Source organism: Oreochromis aureus, linkage group 1, assembly GCF_013358895.1.
Source record: "Oreochromis aureus strain Israel breed Guangdong linkage group 1, ZZ_aureus, whole genome shotgun sequence".
In the NCBI taxonomy this organism is placed as follows: domain Eukaryota; kingdom Metazoa; phylum Chordata; class Actinopteri; order Cichliformes; family Cichlidae; genus Oreochromis; species Oreochromis aureus.
Window position 1 is genome coordinate 1,047,779 of NC_052942.1, and position 17,618 is coordinate 1,065,396.

At 42.9% G+C, this 17,618-nt stretch overlaps 1 protein-coding gene across 1 annotated transcript; it reads left to right on the forward strand.

Annotated features, from left to right (window-relative positions):
* The first annotated feature begins 511 nt into the window (after positions 1-511).
* On the forward strand, positions 512-9,925 carry LOC116323945 (alpha-2Db adrenergic receptor-like). Its single transcript, XM_031744430.2, has 2 exons — positions 512-838; positions 8,779-9,925. Exons 1-2 carry the CDS (start codon positions 512-514, stop codon positions 9,922-9,924), a joined length of 1,473 nt encoding a protein of 490 aa, XP_031600290.1. The 3' UTR covers position 9,925.
* The last annotated feature ends 7,693 nt before the right edge of the window (positions 9,926-17,618 follow it).

The window sequence follows — 17,618 nt, forward strand, 5'->3', positions numbered from 1 at the left end:
CCAGTGCAGCAGAATGAGGGTACCATGCATCCCAAATAGGCTTTCTGTCCTCACTCCAACTAGAGCACGCAGCCATATGCTTGTCTTTTCGTTCGTTCCTTCAGCTCACTGGAGTTAAACAGGTCAGTCTGTAGCTTTTATGCAAAATTTAAAAGTGGGGACTTTAGAAGATGGGATTTGAAATTCTTTCTTAATGAAATTTCTCATGCAAACCCTTCATGTACTGGCAGAGTGTGTTTGGGCACGACCACTGATATTAAGCTGCATGTTTCAGAGGATAATACAATGAAATATTCAGGATAGTTATCGTCCTGTCAGAATGACAGAAATTGATTTTTGTCAAGAGACAAATCATCTTTTCTTTTTTTTGTTGTTGAAACTTTAATATTTTGAAGTTGGTGAAGATATTTGGGGACATTTCTGTGTTTTCGCTGGCTTTTGTTGTGACATAAAGACACGTGCACTGGACTTCAGTGAAAATGGAGATCACAACGTCAGTGGTTTAAGCAGGATGGACTTATCGGAGGCGTTCACGCCTGTAACGGCCACCACGCCGACCACGTTGATACCAAACTCTTCTCTGGAGAATGTCAGCCAGGCGTCCTCTGGCTCGTCCAGATCTCCTCCTCTACCTCCTCACTCGCAGGTGGCGTCTGTGTTTATCGTGCTGGTGGTCACGGTCATCATCCTGGGGACTGTGGTGGGGAACGTGCTGGTCGTGGTGGCGGTGTTCACTAGTCGAGCCCTGAGGGCACCTCAGAACCTTTTCCTCGTGTCTCTGGCTTCAGCGGACATACTGGTGGCAACGCTGGTCATCCCCTTCTCCCTAGCCAATGAGGTGAGGCGACTGTTTTTGAGACTTTTGTAGTTCCAAGTCCACCCAGTTTTCTATGTATTCTGTTCCTGGAGCTTATCTGTTTACAAACAAGAATTAATGGCTGTACTAGCGCCGATCAGGTCAAATCTCTGAAAGTCCAATAATTTTAGATATTGTTCAAACTTGGTCTGGAGGTTTCTCTCCATCTCGATTCTTCTCCTGTGAAAAAATACAGTGTTCACTACACCAAAGCAGGGGCTCACCACAGAGCTCTGGCAACGCTGAGTCTGCCGACAGATGAGTAGACTCTGTGCAGCCCCTTCCTTTCATTTCTCAACATACTGCAGTCTACAATTATTTGATGGTTAAATGAGTTTCACTGGGAGTATCAAGGTTAAGAGAACATGATTTTCTTCATTTTCATGTGAGTATTTATGAGTTCCATGATATAAAAAGCCTCAGGGCACCCTTCATTCTCCCCTCTCTCTTCACTTTCATCATCCTCTCACACTGCGCTCACTGGCTGCTATAAAGACTGACCCTCTGCAAGTACCAAGCATACGGGACTGATCCGAGCCCCGTGAGCTTGCAGCCTCGTGCTGTTTGGTGATAAGGTACATCGGAGGCCAAACCGCATTGTTAATGCGTCCTAAGGCACGCCATAATAACAGTAAATCATGTCGTCATGTTGATAAATGTTAAGGCTGAAACAAAAGTCCAAACTCAGTCATGTTTATGAAACAATATTTACAGTATGTTAAAATACATTGGCCTGATTTAGGTGTATGACATGTGCAATCATATGACATAGAACAGCTAATAAGGATACTGGTCTTGCAGGTACTGAGTGATTTAGTAATACATAATAACTCCCGATGGCATTCATTAGAGTACACAAAAGCTCAGAGAGGGTCACAATATAATACAGCTTAGTGCTTCTTGTGTTGTTTTCAGCTGAAGCCGCTGTCAATACAAATGGCTGGTTGGAGTAAGGTGTAGCTGCCAGTATAGCCCAGTCCCAGTCAGGGTGTATTAGCATCTCTGACTGTGCTGTGAACTATTCTGCATCATTTGTAAGCCTAAAAGCCTTAAAGTTCAGTCCCCCAATAAATTTATTTAGGCAATTAATTTTTTTGGAAATAAAAACAGCTAACCAACACAAACTTTTTGTCATGGTCCAAGAAAACCCAGCGTTTTGAATTTTCCTCTGTTTTTGTCATTTTGTGATATGATTTATGTTTAAGTCCACTTTGTTAGTCTTTATTCTGTAGTGCCTAGCTTGTTCTGTTTAGCTTTGTGTCTCTTTCTGTGTGTCTGTGTTTATAGTAGCTGTGAGTTCTGGTGTGTTTCTGCCCCCGCCCCCTCCGTCATCTTTATCCATGTTTCCCCAGTCATGTCTCTGTGCGTGTGTTCTCGTTACTTCCTGTTTTACTTTGGTAGTCTCCTGTCTGTGTACACCATGTTTGGTTTTGCTTCTCTCATTCTGAAGGTACTTCGTCTCATGTGCTGTGTTTAGCTTTGCGTCCTCTGTCTCCAGCTGAGTTCCCCATGTGTTTCCTGTTCCCTCGTCATTCCCCGTGCTCTTTGTTTCCTTCTGTCCGGTGTTGCGATCTCCCTCATGGTTGTGTGAGTCTGTTCAGTTCAGTTCATTAGATTTTCCAGTTTAGTTTTGTATAGTTTATTCGTTCAGCGAGTAAACCTGTGTTTGAGTCTTGCCTACGAGTCTGCCTTTGGGTCCTTTCCTGCCTGCCGCACACAGCCGATCATGACACTTTTCATCCCAGCCGTCCTGCCATTGTGACGAAGTCTGTCCCATTTTCCGCTCCATTACCGTGAGATTGCATCAAATAGGAATCTCATACCCAAGTAGCTCATCTGTTTGAAATGGCCCTCAAAGCCTGTGATGTTCAAGAAACCTGATTGGGATCATTTGCATATCCTGCTGTAAGCAGCCATCAGAAGATGTGTACACTGTGGCTGTAAAGAGACAGACATGGTCAGCAACAATACTCAGGTGGGCTGTGGTATTTAAACGACGCACAGCTGGTAAAGAGCCAAAGTGTGCCAAGAAAATGTCTCCCACACCATTACATCACCGCCACAAGTACCTCGAACCACTTGTTCAAGGCAGGATGGATCTATTCTTTCATGTCGTTTCAGCATTTACCTTCTGAATCTTGCAGCAGAAATCCAGACTCATGAGATCAGGCAACATTTGTCCAACCTTTTATTGTTCACTTCGGTGAGCCTTTGCAAACTGTTCTTAGCTGACAGGATTAGTGCTTGGTGTGGTCTTCTGCTGCTGTAGCCCAAGCCCAATGTATTATGCATTCATAGATGCTCTTCTGCACTCTTTGGTTGTAATGAATCGTTGTTTGAGTTAATGTTCCCTTCCTCTGAGCTGGCTCCTCTGGGAAAGACGAAGCTTTTTTTTTTCTAGAGAACTGCCACTAACTGGATGTTTTGTCTTTTTCCTGCTATTCTTTTGTAAACTCTATATAAACTCTATAGATGCTTGTGTGGAAAAATTCCAGTAGATCAAGAGTTTCTAAAATACTCAGTTTTCTTTTCTTTCTCTCCCGTACTGATGCTTGGTTGGACATTCAGTGCAGTGCAATGATATGCACTACACTGTTAAATTGTATACCTACTATAGTAGTATATGAATAATTTACTGTAACACAAACACATATTTATACATATTCAATGCTTATGTACACAGTAACATATTTTTAGAAATCTGCATTACTAATTTTGAATCACTTAATGAAGCTGGATTACCTCACAGGGTGTCTAAGGAGCTTAGAAAGAAAAGCGTCTGGACTGCTTTAAGTCGCTTGAAGACGTTTCACCTCTCATCCGAGAAGCTTCTTCAGTTCTAAGGTCAAATGGCCGAGAGTCCCAGATTTAAACCCAGTGGGAGTGTCCCCCCCCCCCTACCTAATCACACGACCCAAGGTGTGAAAACAGGTGTGGGTCACAATCAGCCAGGGTTTCAGGTGAACCCGCAGTGAAACCTAGCCCCACCCTATCATGTGATTTTCTGAGGTCAATCTGGGACTCTCCATCATTTGACCTGAAGAAGCTTCTGGGATGAGAGGTGAAAAGTCTTCACGCAACTTAAAGAACTCCAGACGCTTTTCTTTCCGAGCTCCTTAGACTACGATGACCTGGATGACTGAGAACCTTCACAGACTCACGGGGGTGTCCACCTTCACACCTCAACAGGAAGACGGTGCAACAACTGGGAATCCTCCACTGAGTCTTCTAAATGAAGTCATGTGAAATGTTCACTTGGATAAATGACAAATAGAAAAAGGACAGCTTGTGTTTTTTTAATCACTGCGATTAAAACACCAACAAAAGAAAGCAGTGTAGTGGAAGATATGGTGAAGCCTTTAGTTTACTTATAAGGACTGATCCAAGGACTGTGATTCACATGGTGCGGACCTTTTTACATATTTTCTAAGGATTTGGGGCAATTGGCAGGCTTTTAGGCTTTCAGTGACACTGGGGCAAACACCGGTAGGAGACCACAGCATGACCAGTAATGCAACTCTGTGAAAATGAACTTGTTGCTTCTGAAATGAATGCTTCGAAGTTGGAGACCAGGTCTACAGCTGCTCTTCAAAGCGACTTTAGTGCCTCAAAATTGCAATGTAATAACAATAAGTACTTTATTCATCTTTTCATGACTAAAGATGAATAAAAATATTTAAGAAAAAAATCCTGATTGAGGCTGTCATAATTCATGCATGACAGGGTTAAAGGAACCCTCCAGCGTTGGGCCAAAAACATGCACTGCATGCACATAAAGACTGCATCACAATGAAGCTGGGGGTAAATATATGGAGTGGGAGCTTCTGGTGCTGAATTTTGAATTAGTATCCAGCTGTGGATCAAGAGAAGCATTTCCATCCACTTGTTTTTAAAAATGCATTTCCGATTTGAGCTTGGAATACCCAGAAGGAAAACAGACATTTTCAAAACATTTGAAGCAGCAGAAGAAACAAATACATGATAAATAATGCACAAAAACATACATGAAGCATGTAATGTTCACAGCAGCTTCTGCTCTGCTGGTGAGACACAAAAGTTGAAGCCATTTCTCCATTTTTTGCTCTTTGATTAAAGTACATTTAATGAAATCATGCCCTTCCCTCATCTCCTTGTAATAATTGCCTCCTGCTGAAGTGTGAGCCCCATCAGCTGTTTATGGCAACAAATTTACTTCATCCATCCATTCAGTTTCTACTTCTTAACTGGGTCTGCATGTTGGGGGCAGCAGCAAAGATGTCCTGACCTTCTTCTCCCCAGACACCCCCTCGAGCTCTTCTGGGGAGATACTGAGGCCCAGCTAAGAGTCAGTCTCTTCAGTGTGTCCTGGATCTGTCCTGGGGTCTCCTTCTAAAACGCATCACAATAGAAACACCCATGAGGCATCACAGTAAGATGCCCGAAGCACCTCATGGCTTTGACTGATCTCCTTGTCTTATCTCTGAGGCTGAGCCCCGACACAAGAAGCTCAATCTCTGTGATCGGATTCTTTCAGGTGCATTCACCTAAGCACACATCTTTCTTGTCACCACAAAAGACTGACACATGAATTCACTCCTGCTCATACATTTTCATAAAGGTCATGGATGGAATTATTTCATAGATTTTCTCGAGCACCGATGGGGATTCAGCGCAGTGTGTGAAATTAAAGCTGGGATTGAGCAGTCTGAATGTTGACACTCTGAGGTCAGAGACAACTCTAACCCCAGGAAATCAGCAGGCTTTGTGTTTATTGAAAGACAAGTCTTAGCAGACTTGGAACAAAGACAAGATCGCTCTGCTGACACGCAGCAAAAGCTAATCACATATTTCCCAAAAACATCAATTTTGTTTTTGTTTTTTTTAAGTGTAGTGTTCGGTTAGAGCGAGGGTCAGGATCACCGCCTACAGTACGCTGATGTAGACCTCAGAGGGTTATCGATTCCTCCTGTGACTGAGGAAGTAGAGCAGGTCATCTACTAAACCAAAGGTCAATTATTGGAGCCGAGCCTCATCCAATCCGTAATGGGCAAGGTAATGTACCAAACCCCCGATGCATCTCTCAGATTGTGAGTGTGCATGTGTGTGTGAGGGTTAGTTAGAAAGGTCTTAAAGGGATAGAATGATGCATTGTGGGTATGGGAGCATGTGGCTTGTTGTGTATAAGTAATACCAGTGAGTACTGAAACATGTGCTGGGTACAAACACACAGAGGTGCTTGTTGGTGTAACTTTAGGTACATTTTTAATATCAGGACATGTGGACTTTCATTCATGTTAGAGAGAATGCTCTTTTTGCAGAATCTCATAAACCCATGTTATTTACAACAGAACATAGAAACCATCAAATGGTTCAATTGAGAAAATGTAGCATTTTGAGTCATTTTGCTTTTGATGGTAATAACACAAAAGTGCTAAAGATGCTCACATGGGGCCATGGTTACCACAGCCTAACATCTCCCATCTTTGAAACATCGGTCGGTAAATGTTTGGGAACTAAAGGGACAGTTACTGCAGGAAGAGGAGTGTTGACCCATTCTTGTTTGATAGAGGATCCTAATAAAATAAGATGTCCGTCTCACAGGAAGTAACAAAGGTCAAACCGACCATTAGGGCTAATTTACCGCTACAGAGTAGCTGACGATCTGGCGAAGAGTGAAGGTCTGAGCTGCTCCTTAAGTACTGCCGATGACCTGCAGGTGAGGAGAGGCAGGCGAGGTAGACAGGAAGTAGGAAAAACAAACCTTACACACTGACAGACAGCCTGGACCATGATATTGTAACTGAGTAACTGAGCGGGGAAGAAGAGTCAGGGCTGATTTGGAGAAACGTTCATGTTTTACTTCGAAGTGTTAGTTGTCCTTTGAGCTGGAAACATGAAATGAATTTGAACGTCTTACTGAGTAATGAAGGGACGCTCTCTGGCTCACGTTCTGCATGAAAATGTGTGAGAAGTAGTCTGTCGACATTTTGGCTTGTTAAAAAAAGTGACAAATAATTCTGAACAATTTAATTAATTGTTTTCCCTCGCTCAAGTTCGGAGGCACCTGTTTGATGTGTGGCTGCTGAATCCACTCTGATGTTCTCCTCTGCTCTCGGCAATAACTGCCTGGTGCTTTGTTCCTCATCAGCTATTATTCCTTGAAATGATCCTGGAGCTGTATTGTGTTAGACATGGCTTCATATCTGTAATACTTTCTGTTCCTTTCTGCTCAGGTCTTTGTATTCACTCTCACACCACAGTCATCCTGGTACCTGGACGTTCGGAGACGTCTGTTACCCACCAGCTTGATAGCTAGCCGGGGATTCAAGGCTCATTAGAGCCCGTCAGAACACCGGACTCCCGGCAAATCGTTTTCAAACCCCCGCAGTCTTTGGCTACTCAGGTTAAACATGATATATAAGTCACTTAGATAACTTAAAAATGTTATTGGCTAGACCGTCCCATTTCACAGCCGCTCACTTCCGGCCTACCTGGTCTTCGGAGGACCCGGCCCACGCAGACCATGAAGGCCGGGTCCTCAGGAAGATGCAGCCGCTGAATTTGGACATGGCTATTGTACCAGGTACTCTGACAAGGAAAAGAGATGAGACTGGAGAGAACACTAATATGTAGACTTACCAGTTAACTACAAAGCCCTTATTTTAACCGTCTAGCATGGCTTATGTTCCTCTGCTGATGGATGGGACAGGTCATGGTTACAGTGGTGTTTGATGTCACTGTCTTGGACTGCAGTTGGTGGAGACGAGAAGGGGGCCACTCTAACCAGAACCACGTGGTGCTTTGCTAGGCACTCCGAGGCTAATGAACAGAACAAGGAGTACATGGAGAACATGTTGGAGTTGCCGTCTTTCAGTGTGACGGGAGACTCGCTGGAGAGACAGACGACTGTACTAATCTGTTAATTATTAGAAGTTAAGCAATTTACAGAAAAGGCATTTTATAAAATTAGATGTTTGCAACATTTTTAAAGTGTGCTTGTGTCTTGTGTATAAATAGAATCTGTGAGAAACGCTGAGCTTACACCTCAGTCTACGGCTGAATGCTTATCTTCATAACTGTTTATCTTTTCTTGAAGCCAGCGTACATCATTAGAGCTGTGGAGCTGCTTGCTGGAACAGCTTCATCCCCACCGCCTGAAATTCGATGTTCAAAGAAAAACGATGGAATATTCCATCGTGATCCTTACATATGAGGATTTGCAGTTTAACAACAACAAGTATTTGTGGAATAGTGTTGAGATGAAACTATTGATTTGTGCTCCTGGACTTTTGTGGCTTTCCCTCCCATTTATCTCACTGTCTGTCTTTCTGTTTACTACACTTAAAGATCCTGCTGTATTCTGTTATTTCAGTCTGTCACAGCTATGATCAGCAGCTTGAAAAGTAAGAAGAACTGTTGGCCCGGTTTTAGGAATTGCTGTTTATGATTGTGTGCTGATCGCCGTTATTCTTGCAAATAAAAACAGTCAGTTTATTTTAACCCTCATCTAAAATGCAGGCACATCTCTAAATCCATAAACTAGGAGTGCAACAGGGTAACATGCACTACTTTTTGTTTTTACCAAGCAGGTAATGAAAAAGTGAAGTACATGAGGGCAGATGAAAAGGGAGATTGGAAAAGGACAGACTTGGTTTTCACTGGTGCTAGCAGAAGCTGTGGGGGGGTTGATGAATATTTCTTGCAGCTGGGAAAAGATTACTGGCTCACATCATTTTTGAATTGGCTGGAGGAAGACCACAGCAGCAGCCACTGTAAGAGCCTCCAGAGTAAAAAAGCAGCAGCCAGTGTGGCAGTAATGAGGTATCGACAGAATATTTATACTGCAGTGAAATATTCGATTAAGCGATTCCCTGCTGACAGATGCTGACTGAGGAATAAGCACTTTTCTTCTACACGTCTTAATCACTTTGTCTTCCTTCCAGGTCATGGGCTACTGGTACTTTGGTTCCACCTGGTGCTCCTTCTACCTGGCTCTGGATGTCCTCTTTTGCACTTCCTCCATTGTCCACCTGTGTGCCATCAGCCTTGACCGGTACTGGTCCGTCACCAAAGCAGTGAGCTACAACCGCAAACGTACTCCCCGGCGGATCAAAACGATGATCAGCATCGTGTGGCTCATATCTGTAGTCATCTCGTCCCCACCGCTGCTAATGACCCACAAAGAGGATCTGAGGACGTATCGTGAGAATAACACGCACACACAGGAGTGTCTCCTCAACAACCAGACATGGTACATCCTCTCCTCCTGCCTGGTGTCCTTCTTTGCCCCGGGAGTCATCATGATACTTGTTTACTGTAAGATATACCGCGTTGCTAAGCAGCGGGCCTCCACCGTGTTCGTGGCGAAGAACGTGATGGAGCGGCAGCCATCGCAGTCTGAGACGTGCTTCGTGGGCACGTCCAGGGTTTGCCAAAGGAAGGGCTGTCCTCAGTATGAGCTGGACAGCCCGCGGCCCCCCGCCCGACACACTTCTTCCAACATCGACAGCAACAGCAGCACTCACAGGAGAGGAGAGCTGGATGAGATCGACTTAGAGGAAAGGAGCTGCGAAGGTGAAATAAAAACATCCTTGTCGTTTTCCTCATCACTCCGCTTCCCCAGGAGAGGCGGCGGGAGGGTGAAAACAGATGAGGGAAAGGACGTGGAGGGAACAGCAAACAGTTTGAAACCCCCTCCTCCTGTGCCCCCTCCTTCCTGTGCCTCCATATCGTGGGCATCATCGGACCACGGCTCCAACCATTTCCTTCTCCCGTCTCCTGTGCCCGTCCGCAGCAGACACATGTCTCTATCTAAAAACAAAGTGGCTCAAATGAGGGAGAAGCGCTTCACATTTGTCCTGGCAGTGGTGATGGGCGTATTTGTCCTCTGCTGGTTCCCATTTTTCTTCACTTACAGCCTCCACGCTGTCTGCAGGGACAACTGCATCATCCCTGACACTCTCTTCAACCTCTTCTTCTGGATCGGGTACTGCAACAGCTGCCTGAACCCCATCATCTACACCATTTTTAACCGAGACTTCAGAAGGGCCTTCAAGAAGATTTTATTCCAGACTCATAAACGAACCTAAGATGTCTGAGTGTGTGTGTGGGAGCGCACGCACTGACACGCAATCAAACGCAACTGTGGACACGCAGTTTTAATCCTGTTTTCCACTGTGCTGTCATATCGACATTAAAGGGCTTGTCATACAGCCGGAGCATTGATTCATTATTCAACCACTCGCTAATTTATTAAATCATCACTTTCTATTCTAGTGTAAACCCACAGAGGAAGATGATTAAAGGCAGGTGTTTCTGCCTCCTTGATGCAATAAGAGTTCAACATTACAACCTGGATTGTGCCTGAACTTGAATGTTAATTAGAGGAAAACGACCACGGGGCAGCGAACAACGTCCCCGTGGTTCTTCCATGTCTGTAGCAAGCAGGCAGACTGCCTCTGCAATCCTGTTATTGACTGAAAAAAGGCTTTAAGGAATGTGAGGGGTAGAACAACCCACTGCGCTTTGAATAACACACACAGTGTTTTTAATGGATTTATGTGCCTGAGAGTAATTAAACACCACTGGCACATAGTTTAAACTTTAACTTTAGGTGGAGACAGACAAAGCTGTAAGAAATGTGCCAGTTTTTCATGCAGCAACAGTGTTCTGTTGACACTATACAGCTTGGGGGCAAAGGCATTAAAAATGCATCCACAGCTACAGTAGCAGAAAGAGAGAGAAAGAAAAGGCAGAGCAGAGTTACACCCGAGACTCTAAGCCAATAAAAATAATCAACCTCGGGCTCATTCAACATTGGATAATTATCCTCTGAAGTTTAAGATGGAAGCTCAGGACTGCTGGCGATGTAACTCGGCTTTTACCTTTCTACTGTATTTGGTAAGGAGCCCGAAGGGGCCGACGTTAAGCTAAGCTGCAGATAACTGGACAGACAGTGTGGTTAATCAGTCGCTACCACAGTTTGTGCAAAAAAATGTCATAAATGACTTTTCAGTTAAGATAAAACAGATTATAATCAAGTCTGATATATCTTTTCAAGCATGAAGCACAGACACAGGTGTTGGTAGTGCAACTGTGAGTAATCAGTACACAAAAATTGCTCCAGTTGCTATGCAACATCATTCTTGACAATAACTTTAAAGTTATGTAAGAACCTCATCCCTAACAAAATCTAAAAGGAAGCAGGATGGTCCAAAACGAAGAGCTGCTTCAGATCAAACATATTCATTTGTGAGAGGTTGGGTGAAAAATGAAGAGTCTGCATTATCATACGATATATGCCACAAGGGGGTGTACCAAAAATACACAGCAGCTGGAGGAGCCACAACTGATATATCCATGTACAGGCTGGAACAGCAGGCATAACGGAAAGTCTCTCTTAGAATACCAATCCAGATCAGCTTTGTACTTGGTGAGCCACATAATACACAAACAGGTGTTCTCGGGCTAGGCACACCTAGACCAGCAACTAGCATTCATAGCATTGTAAGTGAACAGCCTGCGCTTACATGCCAAAAAATATTTTTAAAAATTAAACAAAATAGATGCACATACACAGTATGACGTGTAAGGAGCTGATGCCAAGGTGATTCCCTGCCACGTAGAGCAGCTTGGCTTTTAGTGTCTTGGTCACAAACACTTTGGCACATGTAGGGGCGACGTATTCAACCACTGCACCCCGCTCACATAAAAGATGGACATATCTGCCAGTGCCATAAACTGCAATTCTTTTTACTGGATTCCTCTTATTGCAGAAAGACTTCCAGTTGCCTTGACTTCTATGAAACATAACATAAATTCCATTTTGTGCATTATGATCAAAGCTCCTTTGGGTCATTGTCCACAGCCCGTTAGTGTGCACTTAACTGCAGACATGGACTCTCCTCAGTTGTCAACAAGAGCTTGAAATACTTAACTTCTTTCCATTTGGGGCAGCCACTCAGCCTCCTTTTAAGCACTTTCAAGTTTGAGAACCGTGGAAGTGCTAATTCTCATTTCTGCCACCTCTCACTCAAAAAAGAAGTATCCCAGTGTGAGCTGGAGGACACCACCTGATAAAGCAAAAAAAAAAAAAAAAAAAAAAAAAAAAAAATCACATCATCCACAAAAAGCAGCAATGAGACCCTGAAGCAAAGATCATCCCCAGGGGACTCTGGGTAGGGCAGCCCAGGGAGCTGGCCCATATGTCAGCTATCACAGGGCAAGTAGCTGAATGGACCCTGGATATTTCTAGAGTCTATCGCGCAGCTTGGAAAAATATGTTTACATTAAAACATAGTTGTGGATGCAGCTTCCTGCTCAAGAATGTAGAAAATGTAGGAAAATATCTGTGATGTACAAGGAACCTTAACGGAGGGTTGGAAATGTGTTGGTCAATACTGTGTTTTTAAATAGAGAGGAAACAAGGTATGTGTCACTAATCAATGCGTCTATTACCCTTAACCATCCTACAGCCAAATAAGAATAATGATTTTTTTTCTCCAGCAAAGCTCAGCTATAAATACATAAAACAGAACGTTTCGAAATCTAGCAGCTCATTTATTTATAGGCTCACAGATCACAGTGAAGCACATGGAGATGAGGTCCTGGGCCCAGCCTGAAGGTTCATGCTGTTGTGTCCCAGTGAAGCAACATATCCACAGCACTTTTCATACTAAGCTGTCACTCATCGTGTGGGCGTAATGTACCATTAAAAATAAACTATGAATCAAAGTGAGGATGTTTTTGTAGCAACTTTTAATCAAATGGCAATAAAATCTCACTTCTTTAGTATGCGAGCATCACATGCAATATGAAGTAAATATGGTGGATAATGTGGTGAAGTGAGCCTCCTTCCTGTCTACTCAAAAATTAGAAGGGCACTAGATCAAGGCCACATGTATGATCTGTGAGTCGGCAAACACCAAAAGATCACACGCAGAGGAACACATTGCAATGATCTCATCCCTCCGCCTCAGTTTTTACCATAGCACGAAAGCCTGACTTCCACTATCATCTGTCCTTCTGTGGGAATGTAGCTCTCATTGAACACCAGGAAAAAGAACTGTCCGTGGTCCTTAAACTTAATGGAACAAAGAAACAGGGAATAACAGAGGAAAAGATTTAAGGGGTGAGTACTCTCTGCACGCTCAACAGTACAGTGCAAATTTAGGCTGGTCTCCTCACTGTCCCATTTGGATACATTGTACCCTGTTAATGCACCGTGACACTGCTGATGTGTCCATGTGCATGCTGTGAGGAGAACAGTTTCAGGGGGCACTATTCTATGATTCCCTCTATTATACCACAGCATGGCAGCAACCCCAACATATTTCCAGGCCAGCTGAAGGACGTGACCTCAGTAAGTTATGTTGAAACGCCTCACCTGTCCTTATCACATCAGCATTCCAGTCATGCCTATTTCACCTCTCTGTAGCTCTACTGTGGCATTCTGCTTATGGCTTATTTTAGTGATACAGCAGAGACTAATTTCCAACAGGCCAGACCATTTGCTGCATCCCATTCCCCTTCATGCTTTCACAATTTTCCTTTCCATTTTATGGAAATCTCATCACCAAGCTACACTGTAAGTTCTGGTCACATCTCGACATTTGATTGATTGAGAGGGGACATGACTCGACAGGATGTTTACATTCAACCTAAAAAGGGGGGACGCCGTGATCAGAAGCACACAGGAGGACAAAGTACTTTGATTTCAAACATAATCCACTATCCCGAGCAAAGCCGAAAGAGGCTGTAGTGCTACAGCGTTACAAAGCAGAGAAAGCATCAACTCGCAGCAGTTTGTCTGCTTCACAAAGACCAGCTCTGTGTCCCTGGGCCTTTGGGGCACAATCAAATAAAAAAGGCATTTTTTTTTGTTTGTGATGTGAAACAAATAATTAAATGAAAAAGGAAAAGAAATAAATGCATCGAGCACAAAAGAGCAGGATGCTATAGATTATTAATTGTAGTTTTGTATGTGAATAGCGAGCCTGTGAGATTCCAGTATAATAGACAAAGAGACAAGCTGCAATTATTTAAGCAAAGAAGAAAGTGCAGCGAGTCCCTGAATGTGAAAATAATCGCATGTGTTTTACAAAGCTGTGGTAAAGTGCAGCCTGCAGAATTATCTGAAGGACGGGACAGAATCCTAATATGGATAAAACAGATGTGACTCTAAAAAAGGAAATCCAAGAAATTCATAATTTGATTAAATTGTTTTCTCATCAGTGAGTGGTGCACTGGTGAAGCATCGAATGCATTCGCTCATTGTTTCAATGCGGCTTGAATTCATTATTTCAGTCTCAGCCTAAAAACATTAAACCATGTGACAGCTGAAGTCAGAGTGTGATATTGTAAAAAAGTGTTTTTGAAGCTAAAACTACGGCTTTTCTAAGGACAGATCATTTCATGTACTGATACATTTATTGTGTTTTTCCAGAAACAAATTTGAAATTTTCGGTCCAATTTTAACATATAAAATATTAACTGCATCCATTATCAGACTACTGAAGATGTTGGACACAGTTTATTGTGCTTTGCAGCCTTACAGTATATACAGTTTGTGAAGAAGACCAAACGGGAGCCGTGTAAATGTAAGTGAAGTACATCTAAATTATACTTAAGTAACTGTACTTAGCTACTTTCCCCCCTCTGTTGGCCTGACGACACAGTGAAAAAAAAACTTCCCTAAAAGCTGATTTGAATAATTTCATTACATGTAAATTTTCCATGTCACTTTGTTATATGGTTACAGTGTGAGATATAAAATTTAATGGAGATCTGGTCCAATAAATGTGCATGATTACTATACAGTCAGTTTATCCCAAGAGCATTTTCTTTAATGTTTCATTATCTGAATAAATCAACCTTTTGTTTCTTGAGCATGAAGAATATTTTTTCAGTGCGTCAGCAGCTGGAGGACACTGACCAATCAAAGAGCAGCTGGGCGTGTCCTACAAATGAAGGTAAGTGACACTTGGGCTGTGAATAGACTGGTGCTTATCCTCTCTACTTGAGTGCTCAAAACACTTTGTACAACTTGCCTCATTCACCTAAATGCTTTCCAACAGTGCTCATATCCTGCTAATATAAATGCAGGAAAGCACCTGTATGGTTACAGCGATGTTGTGTGTGGGTGACATGCTCCTTTCCTGCACATAAAATAGGAGCTACATACGCTATATGGTGATGTAATCACATAGAGCTTTAAGTTGCCTAATGACCGAATCATTTCAAAAAGAAAAATCATTTTAGGAAAGAAAAACCACACAGAACACCGAAGTGTTACCAATGATTACAGAGATTGAATTATTTGTCCATGGAAACAGAATTCATCACTAGGGATGGGTATTGATAAGATTTTCACGATTCTCTTATCGATTCTTATTTTTTTAAAAGGAGAACACTAAGGTCGATTAGCTTAGAACTGTTTTATATCTTCTCTTTGAACAAGATAGAAATTTAGGAGTAACATGGCCTTACAAACCCAACAGTGAGATCTTAAGAGATCCACAGCCTATGGCTCTTCAATGGGGTGTCACAGGGTCCCCGGGGAAAATTGTAAATGTAAAATAATAAAATAAATATTCTTCTGTAGCAATAACAAAGTATAACATAAATTATTCTGTAGCAATTACACAAGAATATCCAGTAATGTCCCTGCCTACAATTAAACACATTCACTTACCATCTGCTGTGGCAAATGGCTGCAAGGTTTTGACCACAAACTAGTCACTGCTCGGTGACATTCGGGCCTGAAAAGAGACGCTACCGGTGGACTGCAGCGAGAACTGCCAGCGAGCACCAGCCAGACTCTGTCTGTCTCATCATGGTCACCTAAATGCACAATGGCAGGTTTTGTAATAAAGCAGATCGCGCTAACATAATATGCACTGTTAGTTGATTATTTACCTGCCGTGCGGAGATGACGTGCAAACGTTACCGCTGCTGCTGGGTTGAGATTCACGAGTCCGGAGCAGAATTAAAGACATTCATTTAAGTTCATCGCGTGTTTTGTGAGCAAATGCTTTTGCATATTCGTAGTGTTTCCTCCCTTAATGAAACATCTACTTTGCAAGTATTGCAAGTTGCCCTGAACGGATGACAATCCGTTCTCGTAAAGTATAACCAAACTTTTAAGTGTTTGAGCCGCTTAGGGACCGTGTTTCCTGCCAGGTACGCTCCGACGCTCCGCAACGTGGTGACGTCATTCGGGGCGACTGGAATCGATAAGGGAATCGTTTGCAAAAATGGCAAACGATTCCAAGGAATTGAAACAGTGGGAACCGGTTCTCAACAAGAACCGGTTTTCGATACCCATCCCTATTCATCACATGGATTTAAATGGCACACATTGGAATTTGAAACATTTTTTTGTTCAAGCATAGATCTCCTTTGCTTTGTCTGTGAACACAGACTGCACTAATGAAGACGGAGCACTATTTCTGAAGAGTTTCCCTTTTATTTTCTTCCCCCATTACACCGATCTGAAACTCATACTTGTCTCTAAGCAGAGCAGGTGTGTCTAACTCTAACTGCAGGAGGATACAGGCACAGACAGAACAAGCAGCGATGCTAGGCTGAGCCAGGAAGTCTTCCAGATCAAATTCCATTTTTCAAACTGAGGCCAGAGAAAAAAACAAAATCAGTGAAAGGCGACAATCGTGAAAACATTTTAAAACAGCTAGGTTGTCAAAAAAGTAACACATGCAGGTGCTTTACTGGTGCAACAATGGGCTACGATAAAAGCTATCAATCATTGCAGTTTCATCAACTGCGAGTCATTTACAGCGAGATATATTTAAAAATACACGCAGAGGCTCGCTTTGGGAGACAGACTATCTCTACTTTTTGAAGATTTTAAGATATAGTTAGGGCTGGATCCTCCTTTAGTTGTAGGCTGCTGGGGGATTCCCATGATGCACTGGGTGTTTCTTCTTCACTCACTATGTGTTAATAGACCTCTCTGCATTGAATCATACTTGTTATTAATCTCTGTCTCTCTTCCACAGCATGTCTTTATCCTGTCTTCCTTCTCTCACCCCAACCAATCACAGCAGATGGCCCCGCCCCTCCCTGAGCCTGGTTCTGCCGGAGGTTTCTTCCTGTTAAAAGGGAGTGTGTTATGGAAAAATATACATGCCACCAACACACACACACAGTGAAAATTCAGTAAATTTATTCTTTATTACATTTATATTAAAGACAAACGTCACGGACCCAAAAGGTTTCCACGTATGACGACAGCTCCTACTGATGGACTTTGAGCCTCTCCTTCATTTTCTCCAGATTCTCACAGGCTGAACATGTTAAAAATGGACATTGGACCAACAATGTAATTTTTCTTCATCTATGTGCAGAGACTACTGTTTGTAGAATCTTTTCTACAGCACGCTGTGAATGTTGTACTCTTTTTAATCTGTTCCATGTCATACATTGAAATGCAATGTCAGGGACGAGCTGGACCCAAAATGCAGGACTTGAAGGTGAGGAATAAATTCAAGAGCAGCTTTATTGCTGAGCAAAATACAAAGAAAAACAGGTCAGGAGCAAATTAGGAAACTAGGAAGCTTCTATGAAAGCATACTAGGAGGGAAACACGGCCACAAGGAAGAACACAACAAGGGGTATGGAAACACAGATAACAGGCATTTCTCAATATGCGTACTTGTGCGTACTTGCGTTCTCGTGTACTCGTGATACGTCAGCAGTCGGAGACCAAGTACTGTTCCAATTCGAAGTACGCATCAAGCCGAGAACGCGAAAAAGTCCCGGATGT